Raw genomic sequence first — 14,220 nt, forward strand, 5'->3', positions numbered from 1 at the left:
TCTTTCTGTGATAGTTTGTGTCTTGTTTGATTTCCTGTAATTTTGTGTTATGACATTATAACAGCCTTATTAATGTCTCTGATGATTTAAAACTTCTTTTAACTGACATATTATTTAAGAGCTGTTACAATTATGATCAAAGTAAATAGTGTGAATTCACTGTATCAAGAAATATAATTGTGGAAACTTTATTGCTGCTCCGTTAGTCTGGAACTGGTGACATATCATTTTGCATAGTTAATACTGATTATTCATCCAAATTTATTTAAATATATTTATTGTTGAATATGATATGCTGGTAACTGTTCAACCCTCATTTAAAAAAGTCTTTACAAATTTCATAAAATATTTACTTGTTTTTTATGTACTTGGAATATTATGTATAAATAGTAAATAGTGCATGAACTTTCTTGTGTCCTATTGTTAGTATGAAACAGGTAGAATTTTAAATGGGGTATCCAAACTGAAAAAGAATCCACCATTACTGTATTAGTGTAGTGTAAGTTGTTTACAAATTTAATGCTTGTAATGCTTTAGCTTACGCTTTGTTGAATTGGGAATCCAACTGAACATTTGTATTAACTGCCAGCTTTGATAGTTAACTTGTTTTCTTGATTGGCTTAATAATATGTTATTCAAAGTTTAAACATTTTACAACAAAACTGAGAAGTTGGTATTTTAATGGTAAAAAGCTTGTATCTTTTACTCAAATACACATCTTAAAAATACAACAGAAATACAATCTATCGGCTATTTTAAGGTTTATGACCCCTTCTGTAGCCACATCATCGGCTATTTTAAGGTTTATGACCCCTTCTGTAGCCACATCATCGGCTATTTTAAGGTTTATGACCCCTTCTGTAGCCACATCATCGGCTATTTTAAGGTTTATGACCCCTTCTGTAGCCACATCATCGGCTATTTTAAGGTTTATGACCCCTTCTGTAGCCACATCATCGGCTATTTTAAGGTTTATGACCCCTTCTGTAGCCACATCATCGGCTATTTTAAGGTTTATGACCCCTTCTGTAGCCACATCATCGGCTATTTTAAGGTTTATGACCCCTTCTGTAGCCACATCATCGGCTATTTTAAGGTTTATGACCCCTTCTGTAGCCACATCATCGGCTATTTTAAGGTTTATGACCCCTTCTGTAGCCACATCATCGGCTATTTTAAGGTTTATGACCCCTTCTGTAGCCACATCATCGGCTATTTTAAGGTTTATGACCCCTTCTGTAGCCACATCATCGGCTATTTTAAGGTTTATGACCCCTTCTGTAGCCACATCATCAGCTATTTTAAGGTTTATGACCCCTTCTGTAGCCACATCATCAGCTATTTTAAGGTTTATGACCCCTTCTGTAGCCACATCATCGGCTATTTTAAAGCAAATATCCAAATTGAGTAGAAAAAATATACAAGATTTAATCTGACAAGGTCTTTTATAGTCTGGGCTAGAATAATTATTTTCCTAAAATGGTATCAGTCCTAACAAATAATATGATATAGATATAGGAAGATGTAATATGAGTGCCAATGAGAAAACTCTCCATCCAAGTCACAATTTATAAAAGTAAACCATAATAGATTAAGGTACAGTCTTCAACACAGAGCCTATAGGCTAACATCACAACATAGAAAGACACTATAAAATACCAAACAGATGACAAATGATACACAGAAACATTGTCAAAAGTAAAAAAATGTAATATTGCACACCTTATTTTCAAGGTTAATGCCAATCTCACTTAAAAAGCTGAAAAAAAGTAGGCCTCAGGACTGAGAAAAGAAAACCGGTTAGCATTGTTATCATATTAATGTTTTTTCTTGCATTGGCAGCTGGCTGGGATAATAATGTTAGTATTGTATAATTACTGTCTCTACACCATGTTGATAGCATTTGTGATAACACCCCTTAGCATTTGACAGCATTTTGGAAAAAAAGCTTAAAAGAATTGGAGAGTCTGTAGAAACAGTAATTATACACTACCAATGTGCTCACTTTAGAGATGCTGGAAAATACTCTAGCTATAGCTTGAAATCAGCACTAGTTTGTGAAACTCAAAGAAATAAGAAATTAAAGGAGATGGGGTATGATTGCCAATGATACATCTATACACTAAGTCTGCATGACGTGCATGTAAGCAATATAAAAACTGTTGAGTCTTTGATTGGTAATTATTGTAAACACATATAAATACCTCTATTTAGATTTAGAACCTTTAATGCATCCCTGATGTATTTTAATGGTTATTGTAAAGAAAGAGAAGACATTATAACATGCTTTTTATAAGGATGAAGGGTATATATTTCCTGTATATAAATTTAGGGTATTTATAGAATTCTTAATCTATAATTCCTTTTACCAGATAAAGTCATATCATGAAAAACATTTTGGTTTTATAGTCTTAAAATAAATAGACTTAAGAAATAATTCTATACTGCCATGCTCTATGCTCATTTTAACATGGGTGGGCATTATATTTGTTAAAATCTTAATACCGAGCGTTAGCGAGGTATTAAATGTTTACAAATATAATGCCTACCCATGTTAAAATGAGCATAGAGCATGGCAGGATAGAATTATTTCGATTCTAATAGGAATATTTGAACTTTTTCACTTCGAAACTGACCTATAGTAGACGCTCAGAATGTCGCCATTTTAATTTCATGACCCAAAAACGTTATATAAAATTAGTAGTTTATCAACAAAAAAAGAACAGAAACATTTAAACTTACTTTTAGAATGTTTTCATTTAATTTCCTTAGTAGCGAGCAACACCAACAAAAATGTCCATTTTGATTTCTGGCGTTGTTCAAAATTCATCTGACGTTGCAATTTCAATTGTGACGTCAATCACGTACAGTCCATGTTCTATTTGAATTAGAACATGGCTTTGTACCCAAAGCTTAAGAAGACTGTCATATTAGAATTGGTATTGGAGATTTATATCATATGTTTCCAAATTATTCTGGTTATCAAATTTAGAAATGACACAATAATGTTAAGCAATGTGATGTGACACAACACTACACTGTGAAGGAGAGCTGTGGTGTAGTGGTTAGATTATCGTGACACAACACTACACTGTGAAGGAGAGCTGTGGTGTAGTGGTTAGATTATCGTGACACAACACTACACTGTGAAGGAGAGCTGTGGTGTAGTGGTTAGATTATCGAACACTTATATTAATCCCATTTTACTTTGCTGGTGTGAGTGCCTTGTAGCGGCATTAACCTGCACTTTTTCGAAACCTAAAAGGGTGTCTACCACATTTGAATTTCTAATTTTATCTCTCAAGAAAACATTCAAATCATCAGAACAAATAGTGTCACATTATTTTTAGCAAATAGATATCCTAGATATTATTAGTCTTTCAAGGTGAAATGAATCATTTTTTTCTGGGCTCAATAATTTAAAATCTTTATTTTGTGACACAAATGTTAGTTGATGTTGGTCAATTTTATAGATATACTCAGACAAACATTAAATATTCTGCATTTATATGGTGGTCAATTAAACTGAACTAGCTTGAATTCAAACCAAAAAACATTTCTTGCGTATTATCATTTCCCCATTCTCACTTACAACCAAGGCCAAAAAATATGAATACCGAAGGAAATTCATGGTTCATGCGCTCCTTGAACAAAGAACTGTTATGGAGATTCACTTGTTTAAAGGTTCAGTGGTATCTATTCAGATAGTTAGAGGTTATTTAAATGTCTTATATTGAAATATGATATGTTTTAGTGATCTCTATACAGAATCCTATTTCTCTACAGTATGGAAGACTACACCTTGGGACACAGAAGTAGACATTTATGTCAACAATTTTCTTTCATTAGGACTGAGAGAAGAGAGTTTGAACGAAGATGAATTATGATATAAATTTTGGTAATATGTCAGATTTTTATAATCCATGGTGATCTGTCTGATATGACCTGTCATAATTTGTTGTTTTTTCACGGATTATGGGTTTTGTTGAATAGAGAGTTTTGAATATCTTATTACTTATTTGTCTATCACTCAAGTATAAAATGATGCAGCAAAATCATATTTGATATAGCTTAGAAACTTAAGTATAAATGATGCAGCAAAAATTATATTAAATATTGCTTACATACTTGTTAGTATTAATAATTTGAGATATTTTAGTTGTATAGAGAAACTCAAAACTTAAACTTTTGTCTGTAAAATTTATAGATAAAAATGTTTCTATTGTAATGGTTGAATTAGGGGCAAAGTTATAACAACTAGTATGTTCCCTTATCACGAATGACAATAATGCTTTAATAATCTTTACATGATGTCGGAGAACAAAGTCTTTCTAGTTTTTCTTTAGAAAAGTTTTCCTTGTGTGTGGATGATCTAGGAACTACCCCTGTAAGCATCCTGTTGCAGTCTTAATTAAACGTATTTCACATTGTAATGCACTTTTATACCAGTTGGTCAATGAAAAAGTAAAGATGAACTTTAAGACTAAACATACTTACTCTGAGCTGACCATACTATGTTCTTCCTCCAGAGTGCTGTTTGTTAAGCAGACAAGCATCCAATACAAGTTTGAAGTCATTGATTGCTTTGACCTTGTGGATCTTCCCAAGTACCTTCCTTACTTAATGAATAGTGCTTCATATGTTCAATATTTACACTATTATTTTTGAGCTTATACAATGATTCACAGGGACAGATCTAGAATTTTTAAAAGGGGATAACTTCCAAAAATGATATATATACTGCTGAGCAGAGCAAGTGAAAAAAAATGGATGATTTCCTGCCATAAAATGATATGAAAATGCTAATTTTTTTCTAATCAAAAAGAGGTATTTGCACTCTTTGACCCCCTGAATCTGCCACTACTTCATGTAAAATTTCAGTAGGGCTTCTAATTAATGTATTGCTTATGCTAACATAGACTTTGAAATTAATTTTAAAGAAACATTTGTCTTATATTTTAAATGTGAGAATTTCTTGTGTGTTTTTACTAGTGTATTTGTATGTCTTGTATATATGTTTGTTTAAAATGTGTGTTTTACTTCGGTGTTTTTATTTCTTATATGTGGTACTTGCCCATTACAAAAGGTCTTACGAAGTTATGCTTGTATGATAAAATGTGTATTGACTCTAAAAGCTATTGTTTTGTTTTAACAAGGACTCTCATGGTAGCGTTATGGGTAAAGAGTACTTCTTAAAAACAACAATGAAAATGTATTTCTTAAAATGTTGAACATTTAGGTCAGATTTTGAAGGAAATTTATAATTTTACTCATGGAAGCTCGTTTTCCTTGATAGGTAAGCTCCTATATGATCAGTTTACTTTGTTCTAGGTGTTTTATTTAACTTTACTTGTTTCTATAATTTCTCATATGTAAACTTGTGTAAATACTCTTCCTATCAGAACCATATTGAATCACTTTGTAAGTTATACAGTTACTTCATTACTAACCGATCCAGCCATTTTCAGAAGGGTGAGTTCCCAACCCAGAATAAAGTGGGGTTCCAACCATATGTCCCAATTCAAATGCATTGATCTTCCACAAAAAAGGGGTGTTAAACCCCCTAACACCTCCCCCTTCCTCAGGATCCACCACTTAGAATAATATACTTGCACAGAGCCATCACATATCCTTCTCCACGACTTTTTTCTTTGAGACCCCCTTAGTGTAAGTCATAATCCACTTATAAGTTTGTACCTGCCAATTAGTGTTAATATATTGATTCACCTTGTCAGAGGTTGTTTGTTTAGATCCTCGAGTAGCTTGACCTTTTCCAATTGTCCAGATTGAATTACTAACAGAAGTATTGGTGAATAATGTCAGGTTATTTATGTGCCAATGTTCTATATTTGTATATTTTTCCTGATTGATGTTTTAAGTTTTTAAACTATATTTGAAAACTAATGATTCAAACAGTCTCATAATTTCCTTAGCTTTTGTGGAACAGCATATTACTGAATGAAAATGCTTCATCATTTGTTTATATTAGTAAACAAAAATCTTCTTTAGAAGAACTTAGTAAATTAAAGCCAACTATAGTCTTCTAGTCTCTTGACACTAGAGTTAATTTTTCTACTGATCAGTTGAAAACAGGAAAAGTTCAGATACAATATTTTCATTCTGAATGACTTTTGTTACAAGATTCTTATAATTGAAATATGATTTGAACTGTAAAATGAAGGAGTAGGGGCATTAAGGCCTGGTTTTGGCCCAAGAAAATAAAATGTTTGACAAGTTTTTATACGCCCGTCGTCTTTTAGACGGGGCGTATTATGGTATACCGTTGTCCGTCCGTCCGTCCGTCCGTCGTCCACACTTCGGACAATAACTCAAAAACACTTTCACCAATTTCCATGAAACTTAAGTGAATTGTTTATATCTATTGACGTAAGCTCCCTTTCGTTTTTTTTTAATTTCAGATTGTTTTGGATTTATGGGGCTTTATTCATAAAAAAAGGGGGGATTTTCAAAACTTCGGACAATAACTCAAAAAGGCTTTCACCAATGTCCATGAAACTTTGGTGAATTTTTTATATCTATTGATGTAAGCTCCCTTTCAATTTTTATAAATTTCAGATTTTAAGTTTTGGATTTATGGGGCTTTATTCATAAAAAAAGGGGGATTTTCAACACTTCGGACAATAACTCAAAAAGGCTTTCACCAATGTCCATGAAACTTTGGTGAATTGTTTATATCTATTGATGTAAGCTCCCTTTTAATTTTTATAAATTTCAGATTTTAAGTTTTGGATTTATGGGGCTTTATTCATAAAAAAAAGGGTGATTTTCAACACTTCGGACAATAACTCAAAAAGGCTTTCACCAATGTCCATGAAACTTTGGTGAATTGTTTATATCTATTGATGTAAGCTCCCTTTTAATTTTTATAAATTTCAGATTTTAAGTTTTGGATTTATGGGGCTTTATTCATAAAAAAAGGGGATTTTCAACACTTTGGACATTAACTCAAAAAGGCTTTCACCAATGTCCATGAAACTTTGGTGAATTGTTTATATCTATTGATGTAAGCTCCCTTTCAATTTTTATAAATTTCAGATTTTACATTTCCGTGTTATGAATTTTTATGCTTAAAAAAGGGGGGATTTTCGAATTTTGGACAATAACTAACACTTTCACAAAATTTTATGCAACTTTGATAAATTGTTTATATCTATTGATATAAGCTCCCTTTTCATTTTTATAAATTTTAGATTTTACGTTTTCTTAAGTAATGAATTTTTATACCTAAAAAAGGGGGATTTTATGAAACTTTGGTGAATATATTAATGTAACATCTCTTTTGATTTGTATATATATTTCTAGTTGATCATATAAATTCATTTAAAGCATAAAAGACAAGTTAAAAGAGCAACGGGCGTATCATGCGCTAAAGCGCAGCCCTTTATTCCAATTGGCACATAATCTTTAAAAATGCATAGGGTCAAGAAATATCAATGAAAAACATTAAGATTCTTATGTGATGACGTCACAATTACGTCATAATATGTACTGTTTTCACAAAAACGATGAAAATTCAGAATTTATGCAGTTTTCTATCTTTATTTCTGTTGTGGAAACATCGTGCGCAGCCAAGAAACAACAAAATAATTTACCTGAAGCTTTATTATTACTATTGACAAAATCTCACGAAATATAAAGTTGTTTCTTGGGTGCGCACATACTTTTCCAATCGAAAATATACTTAAAAATTTGATGAAAAACAAGGAAAAACACAAAATTGTACAAAATATGCAAATTAAGGCATGATTTGTTGCCATGGTAACTTGTTCAATGTCCAAAATTATTTAGTTTTTCTAAATACCTTCTACCTGAGATACTTTTCAGTAATTTAAAAATATGTATGATAACTTTTAAATTTGCAGTAATTTTTGGGCCAAATTAGGGCCTTATTGCCCCTACTCCTTTATAAATATATTACAATGCATATTGATCTGTATTATGTGTAATTGCATTTTTTTTCCTTCAGATATGACCAGGGAAAGCTTATTGATCAGCGAAAGAATATTTTCAGTAAATTTGGTAATTTTGTTTCTTTAGCAACAGTTGCTTCTCATTGTACTTACTCATAACAATCAGTTCACATAGATTTTTTTGAGGTTTTGGAACACTCAGATTCCCGATAACAAATCTTGGACTTTAGATACTATTAATTGAGCTAGCAGCATTAGAATATGACTTGATTTCTAAATGATATTTTTTTTAAATGTTTTATTGTTATACATTGTAATTTCAACTAGTCAGGAAATGTTGCTAATTTTATATTTTGATCAGTTTTCAAATCAGCAATTTTCATATTTTCATCATTGAAACTGATTATGAGTGAATTATAATGATAGATGATTGTGATGGTAGTCACTAGAGTCTGGTCTGTATATAACATCTGCTATAAATCTGCTTAGCATGGCTTAGACCATATCAGTATAGTGCTTATTGTCAATTCTTTTGTCTTTTTAAAACACTTCCTCTTTTAAGGACAAGGGAACCAATAATTTTGCCTCAAAATGAGCAAATTAATCTGTATCGATCAATAGGCCACACAACAAAGCTTCTTCTCTGCCTACCAGTAAATACTCAATTTATAACTACTTGAAGCCAAGACAACACTTTGAGGTTGAATACACCATGAAGTACCAGATACAGCAACCAAGTAGAAGATGTGTAGCCATGAAGAAGAATTGAAAGCCATTATTAAGCACAGCACTGCTTTTTCTTACAGGGTTTGTAACTATACATCAAGAGGGGAAAAGTGTTAGTCCTTGTCAAATCCCTTATCCTCATTGGTGAATAAGCACCATTTTGTTATAGTAATTTTATTGTTCTTTTTTTATCCACTCTTTATATCAGGTTTGCTTTGATGGTAGCTTCACATTGTTATTTCTCAACTTTAGCACACTATTCTTACCTCGTTTTAACCTCATATATACATGTAAGCGCTGCACACTATTCTTACCTCGTTTTAACCTCATATATACATGTAAGCGCTGCACACTATTCTTACCTCGTTTTAACCTCATATATACATGTAAGCACTGCACACTATTCTAACCTCGTTTTAACCTCATATATACATGTAAGCGCTGCACACTATTCTAACCTCGTTTTAACCTCATATATACATGTAAGCGCTGCACACTATTCTTACCTCGTTTTAACCTCATATATACATGTAAGCGCTGCACACTATTTAACCTTGTTTTAACCTCATATATACATGAAAGCGCTGCACACTATTCTTACCTCGTTTTAACCTCATATATACATGTAAGCGCTGCATACTATTCTTACCTCGTTTTAACCTCATATATACATGTAAGCACTGCACACTATTCTTACCTCGTTTTAACCTCATATATACATGTAAGCGCTGCACACTATTCTTACCTCGTTTTAACCTCATATATACATGTAAGCGCTGCACACTATTCTAACCTCTTTTTAACCTCATATATACATGTAAGCGCTGCACACTATTCTTACCTCGTTTTAACCTCATATATACATGTAAGCGCTGCACACTATTTAACCTGGTTTTAACCTCATATATACATGAAAGCGCTGCACACTATTCTTACCTCGTTTTAACCTCATATATACATGTAAGCGCTGCATACTATTCTTACCTCGTTTTAACCTCATATATACATGTAAGCGCTGCACACTATTCTTACCTCGTTTTAACCTCATATATACATGTAAGCGCTGCATACTATTCTTACCTCGTTTTAACCTCATATATACATGTAAGCGCTGCACACTATTCTTACCTCGTTTTAACCTCATATATACATGTAAGCGCTGCACACTATTCTTACCTCGTTTTAACCTCATATATACATGTAAGCGCTGCACACTATTCTAACCTCTTTTTAACCTCATATATACATGTAAGCGCTGCACACTATTCTTACCTCGTTTTAACCTCATATATACATGTAAGCGCTGCACACTATTCTTACCTCGTTTTAAGCTCATATATACATGTAAGCGCTGCACACTATTCTAACCTCGTTTTAACCTCATATATACATGTAAGCGCTGCACACTATTCCTACCTCGTTTTAACCTCATATATACATGTAAGCGCTGCACACTATTCCTACCTCGTTTTAACCTCATATATACATGTAAGCGCTGCACACTATTCTTACCTCGTTTTAACCTCATATATACATGTAAGCGCTGCACACTATTCTTACCTTGTTTTAACCTCATATATACATGTAAGCGCTGCACACTATTCTAACCTCTTATTAACCTCATATATACATGTAAGCGCTGCACACTATTCTTACATCATTTCTCTTTGCTTGAATGATTGCTTCATCTGAGTGTGTTCTCTTTATAACCTGAAAAAAACCTTATTTGAATATATATGTTTTCTCTATGTTATTCATTTGGTATTTAACATACTTAATATTCATTCTTGCTCTCAGATACTTAATTTCATAAATTTTTTGGGTGAAGGTATCAGATATTAGTCTTAAACAGAAAATAAATGTTCACAAAGCTTTTTACAGAATTTTTCAAATTTGCAAAATCAATGATATGACTTTTTTTATCCATGCAAATTGGAAACAAGGAAAATACATGCATGTACAGAAGAAGGAAGAATTATCCAAATATGATAACTACTTTAGATTTGTTTATATAAATTTTCTTGGTTCAGAAAAAATTCTACCAGTGTTCTTTATTCTGTTGTTAAAAATAAAATAAATCTTGTCTATAAAATTTTCAGCTTATTTTGGCTTTATAATTTACAGTACTTTTATTATATGACTAAAGACTGTTTCTGTTCACAGTGTTGACACAAGCAATTTGTACAAAGGATTATGGGAAGACGAAAAAAATATTATTATCTAGCAGTGATGTCTGTATTGTTTGTTTTCACAATGTGTACACTGCATAACCAGCTACAACTATACAAGAACTCTGTAGAAATCCAAAATGAGGCTGGTTACTTTGAAGACAAACTTAATGTTCAATCAGATTCTAGACATTTGCAGATAAATTCAGTTTTGGATAAAGATAACATTTTTAACTATAAAGGGAATGGATCTTCTTGCTTTCTAAGTCCAGAAACTAAGGAGCTTAAGTTTCAAACAGTAGCAGAAGATATATTTTATGTTTATTCAGCCTACTTGGATAGAAGAGTAGCTGACCATTACATAAGGATTATGTCATTATTAAATAAAGACTTTAACAAAAGTTTAGATATTGTCTGCTATTTAAGGGGAGATAATAATGAATATTATCTGGTTTCTGCCACTAAATATGTATTAGCTGAAAATCATAATAAACAATATGGCGGATGGGTGATGTCCTGCCCTATACCCGACGATTTCAATCCGTGTCAGGTGACTGTTAGTGCAAAGGTCAAAGCAGAAAACTATACTAAATCATTTCAGATAAATAACATAACAATGAATTTAATTGATATAAATCCTGCTAATGCTAGATTTGACTATACTGTATGCGTTCCTCCTTTATACGGAGATTTCCTTCCTCATAAGCTGATAGAATTCATGGAATTTACTAAATATTTTGGTGCCGAAAAGTTTATAATTTACCATCATGACATTCAAAACAAAAAAAGTAGAAAAGTTTTTGAATATTATTCAAACCAAATAACTGCTATTCAATGGAAATTACCTGGAGAAATAGATCTAAAATTGATAAAGAATCATGGTCAGCCTCTAGCTCACATGGATTGTCTCTATCGTGCCATGAGTATAACTGATAAGTTAGTAATCCAAGATATCGATGAATTAATCGTTCCCCATGACAAGAACTTATTTTGGAAAGAAACACTTTCACCTTTATTTAACAAAACTGTGATAGGAATCAGGATACAGAGTGCATTTTTCTACAATTGCACGTCAAAAGGTGATGTTGTTGCACTGGGTTGCACAACTAGATCCCAAATGTACAGCCGTTCACGAACAAAAGTGATAGTCAATCCATCTGCTGTGTTTGAAGTTGGAATTCATCATGTGAGCAAGCCTTTAGTGGAAAAATACAGAGTTATTGTTCCTGATCCATGGATAGTTTTACTTCATCACTATCGAAGATGTTTAAATACCTTTGGAATGAATTGTAATAATTGGGTAAAGGATGAAACCATGATACGAAAATATAGTGCTGTGAAAAATAGAATATTACAAGTTAAACACAAAATTTAATTAAATGTTTCAATCCTATAGTTTTATTCAGAAAATATATCATATGTTTTTTACTTTATATTCTCTAAGTAGATTTGTCTTCTATTATTACATTTAGAATAAATTTCAGAGATAACATCTACATTATAATAAGTCAGCATGACTCAAATTGTCATTGAACTCCTTGTAGGAGTTATTGCCCTTGAGTTACAAATTTTAACAAGTTTTGTGTGTTTTTGATTATTTACTTGGACACAGTAATAGAGAGAAACTGGTAGCAGCAAAAATGATCAGCAAGATCAAATTTACAAACAAATCAGCTCATACTGTCAATTGACCTCCTTATATGAGTTATTGCCCTTTGATGATGATTTTTACCCCTATTTTGCCCTTTTGCCTAATATTTTGTACAAAATTATTAGAGATGGAAATAGTTAACAGCAAACATTATCAGCAAAATAAGATGTACAAATAATAAAAAATCAGAAATAGCCTTTAAAGTAATGATTTTTTTTATTTGCTTTTTTGAAATACTATTTTACGTGCAGGCAGATAGAAACTGTAAGCATTAAAACTGATCATTTAGATACAATCTACAAATCTGTCAATATTTAAAAAATCGTCAATTGACTCCTTGTAGGAGTTATTGTCCTTAACTGAAAGTAAAAATGATCATCTAGATAAGAAAATAAAACGGTGAAAATGAATATAAAAATGGTATAATTTACTAGATGAGTAATTCAGAATTGTAGGAGGCTCTAGCTTAATGGTGTGTTTACCTTTATCATATTTTTTTAACACCAACTATCAGTAGGACTTTTTCCTCATTTATATTCTTTGCTTTCAGTCAGAATTAGGATAGGATACAGTTATGGGAATGAAAGATGTGGGTCGTATCATAATTAAGAGATTCACAACCCAACAACACAAATATATAAGACACAAAAAGAACAACATATGGTTTTGAACTTTAGACTGGTGTCTGACATAAAGTGTCAAGCTGTAAACTGTCCCAATTCTGTGAAAATGATTCAGTTTTTTTCAAATTTTATTTTTACAGGTATTGATTTTTGTGATCTTTTGTATCAAATGAAATGTGTTTCTAAATAGCCCAAATCAGAAGTAACGTCAATGTGTAAGAAGTTGTAGTAGTTCATTGAAGTTTAAAAGATTTGATGTTCAGTGCCACAGTTTCTTTAAGAACATGAAGCACCATCAAATTCAAAAGATTAAATGATCAATGTCACACAGACTCTTTATAAATACCCTCGACAATCCTAGACCTCAGTTTAGACCTGTAGTCTTTTTATATCTTTAAAATATTCAAGTGATTTTGAAGTGTTTTTCTTAAATCCTTTGATTGATTTTAAATTTAAAACACAAGTTTGTACAACAAATGACACTGTTTGTACACCCGGGTACTTCAGCTCTATATAGTTTATAATTGACATGACAGTATTGAACTATACTTTTATGACGGTTCTTAAAGTTTGTTTGTAAAACAGTTGTTTGAATTGAGAGGCAAACATTGATATCAAAACCTATATATTTTTTCCGTTGGTGGTTGGTTTCGTGTCCTGTTTTAAGCCTTTAGTATTGTGAATCATGTCCATCAGAAGTAATTTAATGTCTGTTAAAATTATTTTATATAGGAAGTTCCTTATGATGATAAGACTTGCAGATTTTATTTTTTAGTTGTATATATTTGGTGAAATTCCAAGTTCAGGAATCTCAAAAGTGGTTATAAATATTTCTTAATTGTGTCACATGATTTAAATTGTTAGATGTGAATTTAGATGTGGTATGATTGTCAATAAAACAACTCTTCACAAGAGATCCAAATGACTAAGAAATTAACGACTATAGGTCAATGTACAGCCTTCAACAATGATCAAAGCCCATGCCCCATAGACGGGTCATTTATCAATTACTAGATGTCTTTGATAATGAAAAAAATTGTTACTTTTATAGCACCTTGGCATATTGTCCTATTAAACTCCACATCTATTTTCACTAGTCTAATAGTAATATGGAACCTAAA

The 14,220-nt window shown here is 31.8% G+C and overlaps 2 protein-coding genes across 5 annotated transcripts in view; both read left to right on the plus strand.

Annotated features, from left to right (window-relative positions):
• Positions 1-14,220, plus strand: part of LOC139522826 (cell adhesion molecule CEACAM5-like) — a 108,892-nt gene that overhangs the window by 1,867 nt on the left and 92,805 nt on the right. The window lies entirely within an intron of this gene.
• LOC139522829 (beta-1,4-galactosyltransferase galt-1-like) lies at positions 385-12,402 on the plus strand. Of its 3 annotated transcripts, none has more exons than XM_071316420.1 (3): positions 385-499; positions 7,988-8,040; positions 10,821-12,402. In XM_071316420.1, exon 3 carries the CDS (start codon positions 10,851-10,853, stop codon positions 12,198-12,200), a length of 1,350 nt encoding a protein of 449 aa, XP_071172521.1. In that variant the 5' UTR covers positions 385-499; positions 7,988-8,040; positions 10,821-10,850; the 3' UTR covers positions 12,201-12,402. The 3 variants fall into 3 exon arrangements, with proteins under 3 accessions (XP_071172521.1, XP_071172520.1, XP_071172519.1); XM_071316418.1 differs by having other exon boundaries at positions 434-499; positions 7,988-8,031; positions 10,821-12,336; XM_071316419.1 differs by lacking the exon at positions 7,988-8,040 and having other exon boundaries at positions 407-499; positions 10,821-12,336.

The sequence above is a fragment of the Mytilus edulis genome, chromosome 5 (genome assembly GCF_963676685.1).
Source record: "Mytilus edulis chromosome 5, xbMytEdul2.2, whole genome shotgun sequence".
In the NCBI taxonomy this organism is placed as follows: Eukaryota; Metazoa; Mollusca; class Bivalvia; order Mytilida; family Mytilidae; genus Mytilus; species Mytilus edulis.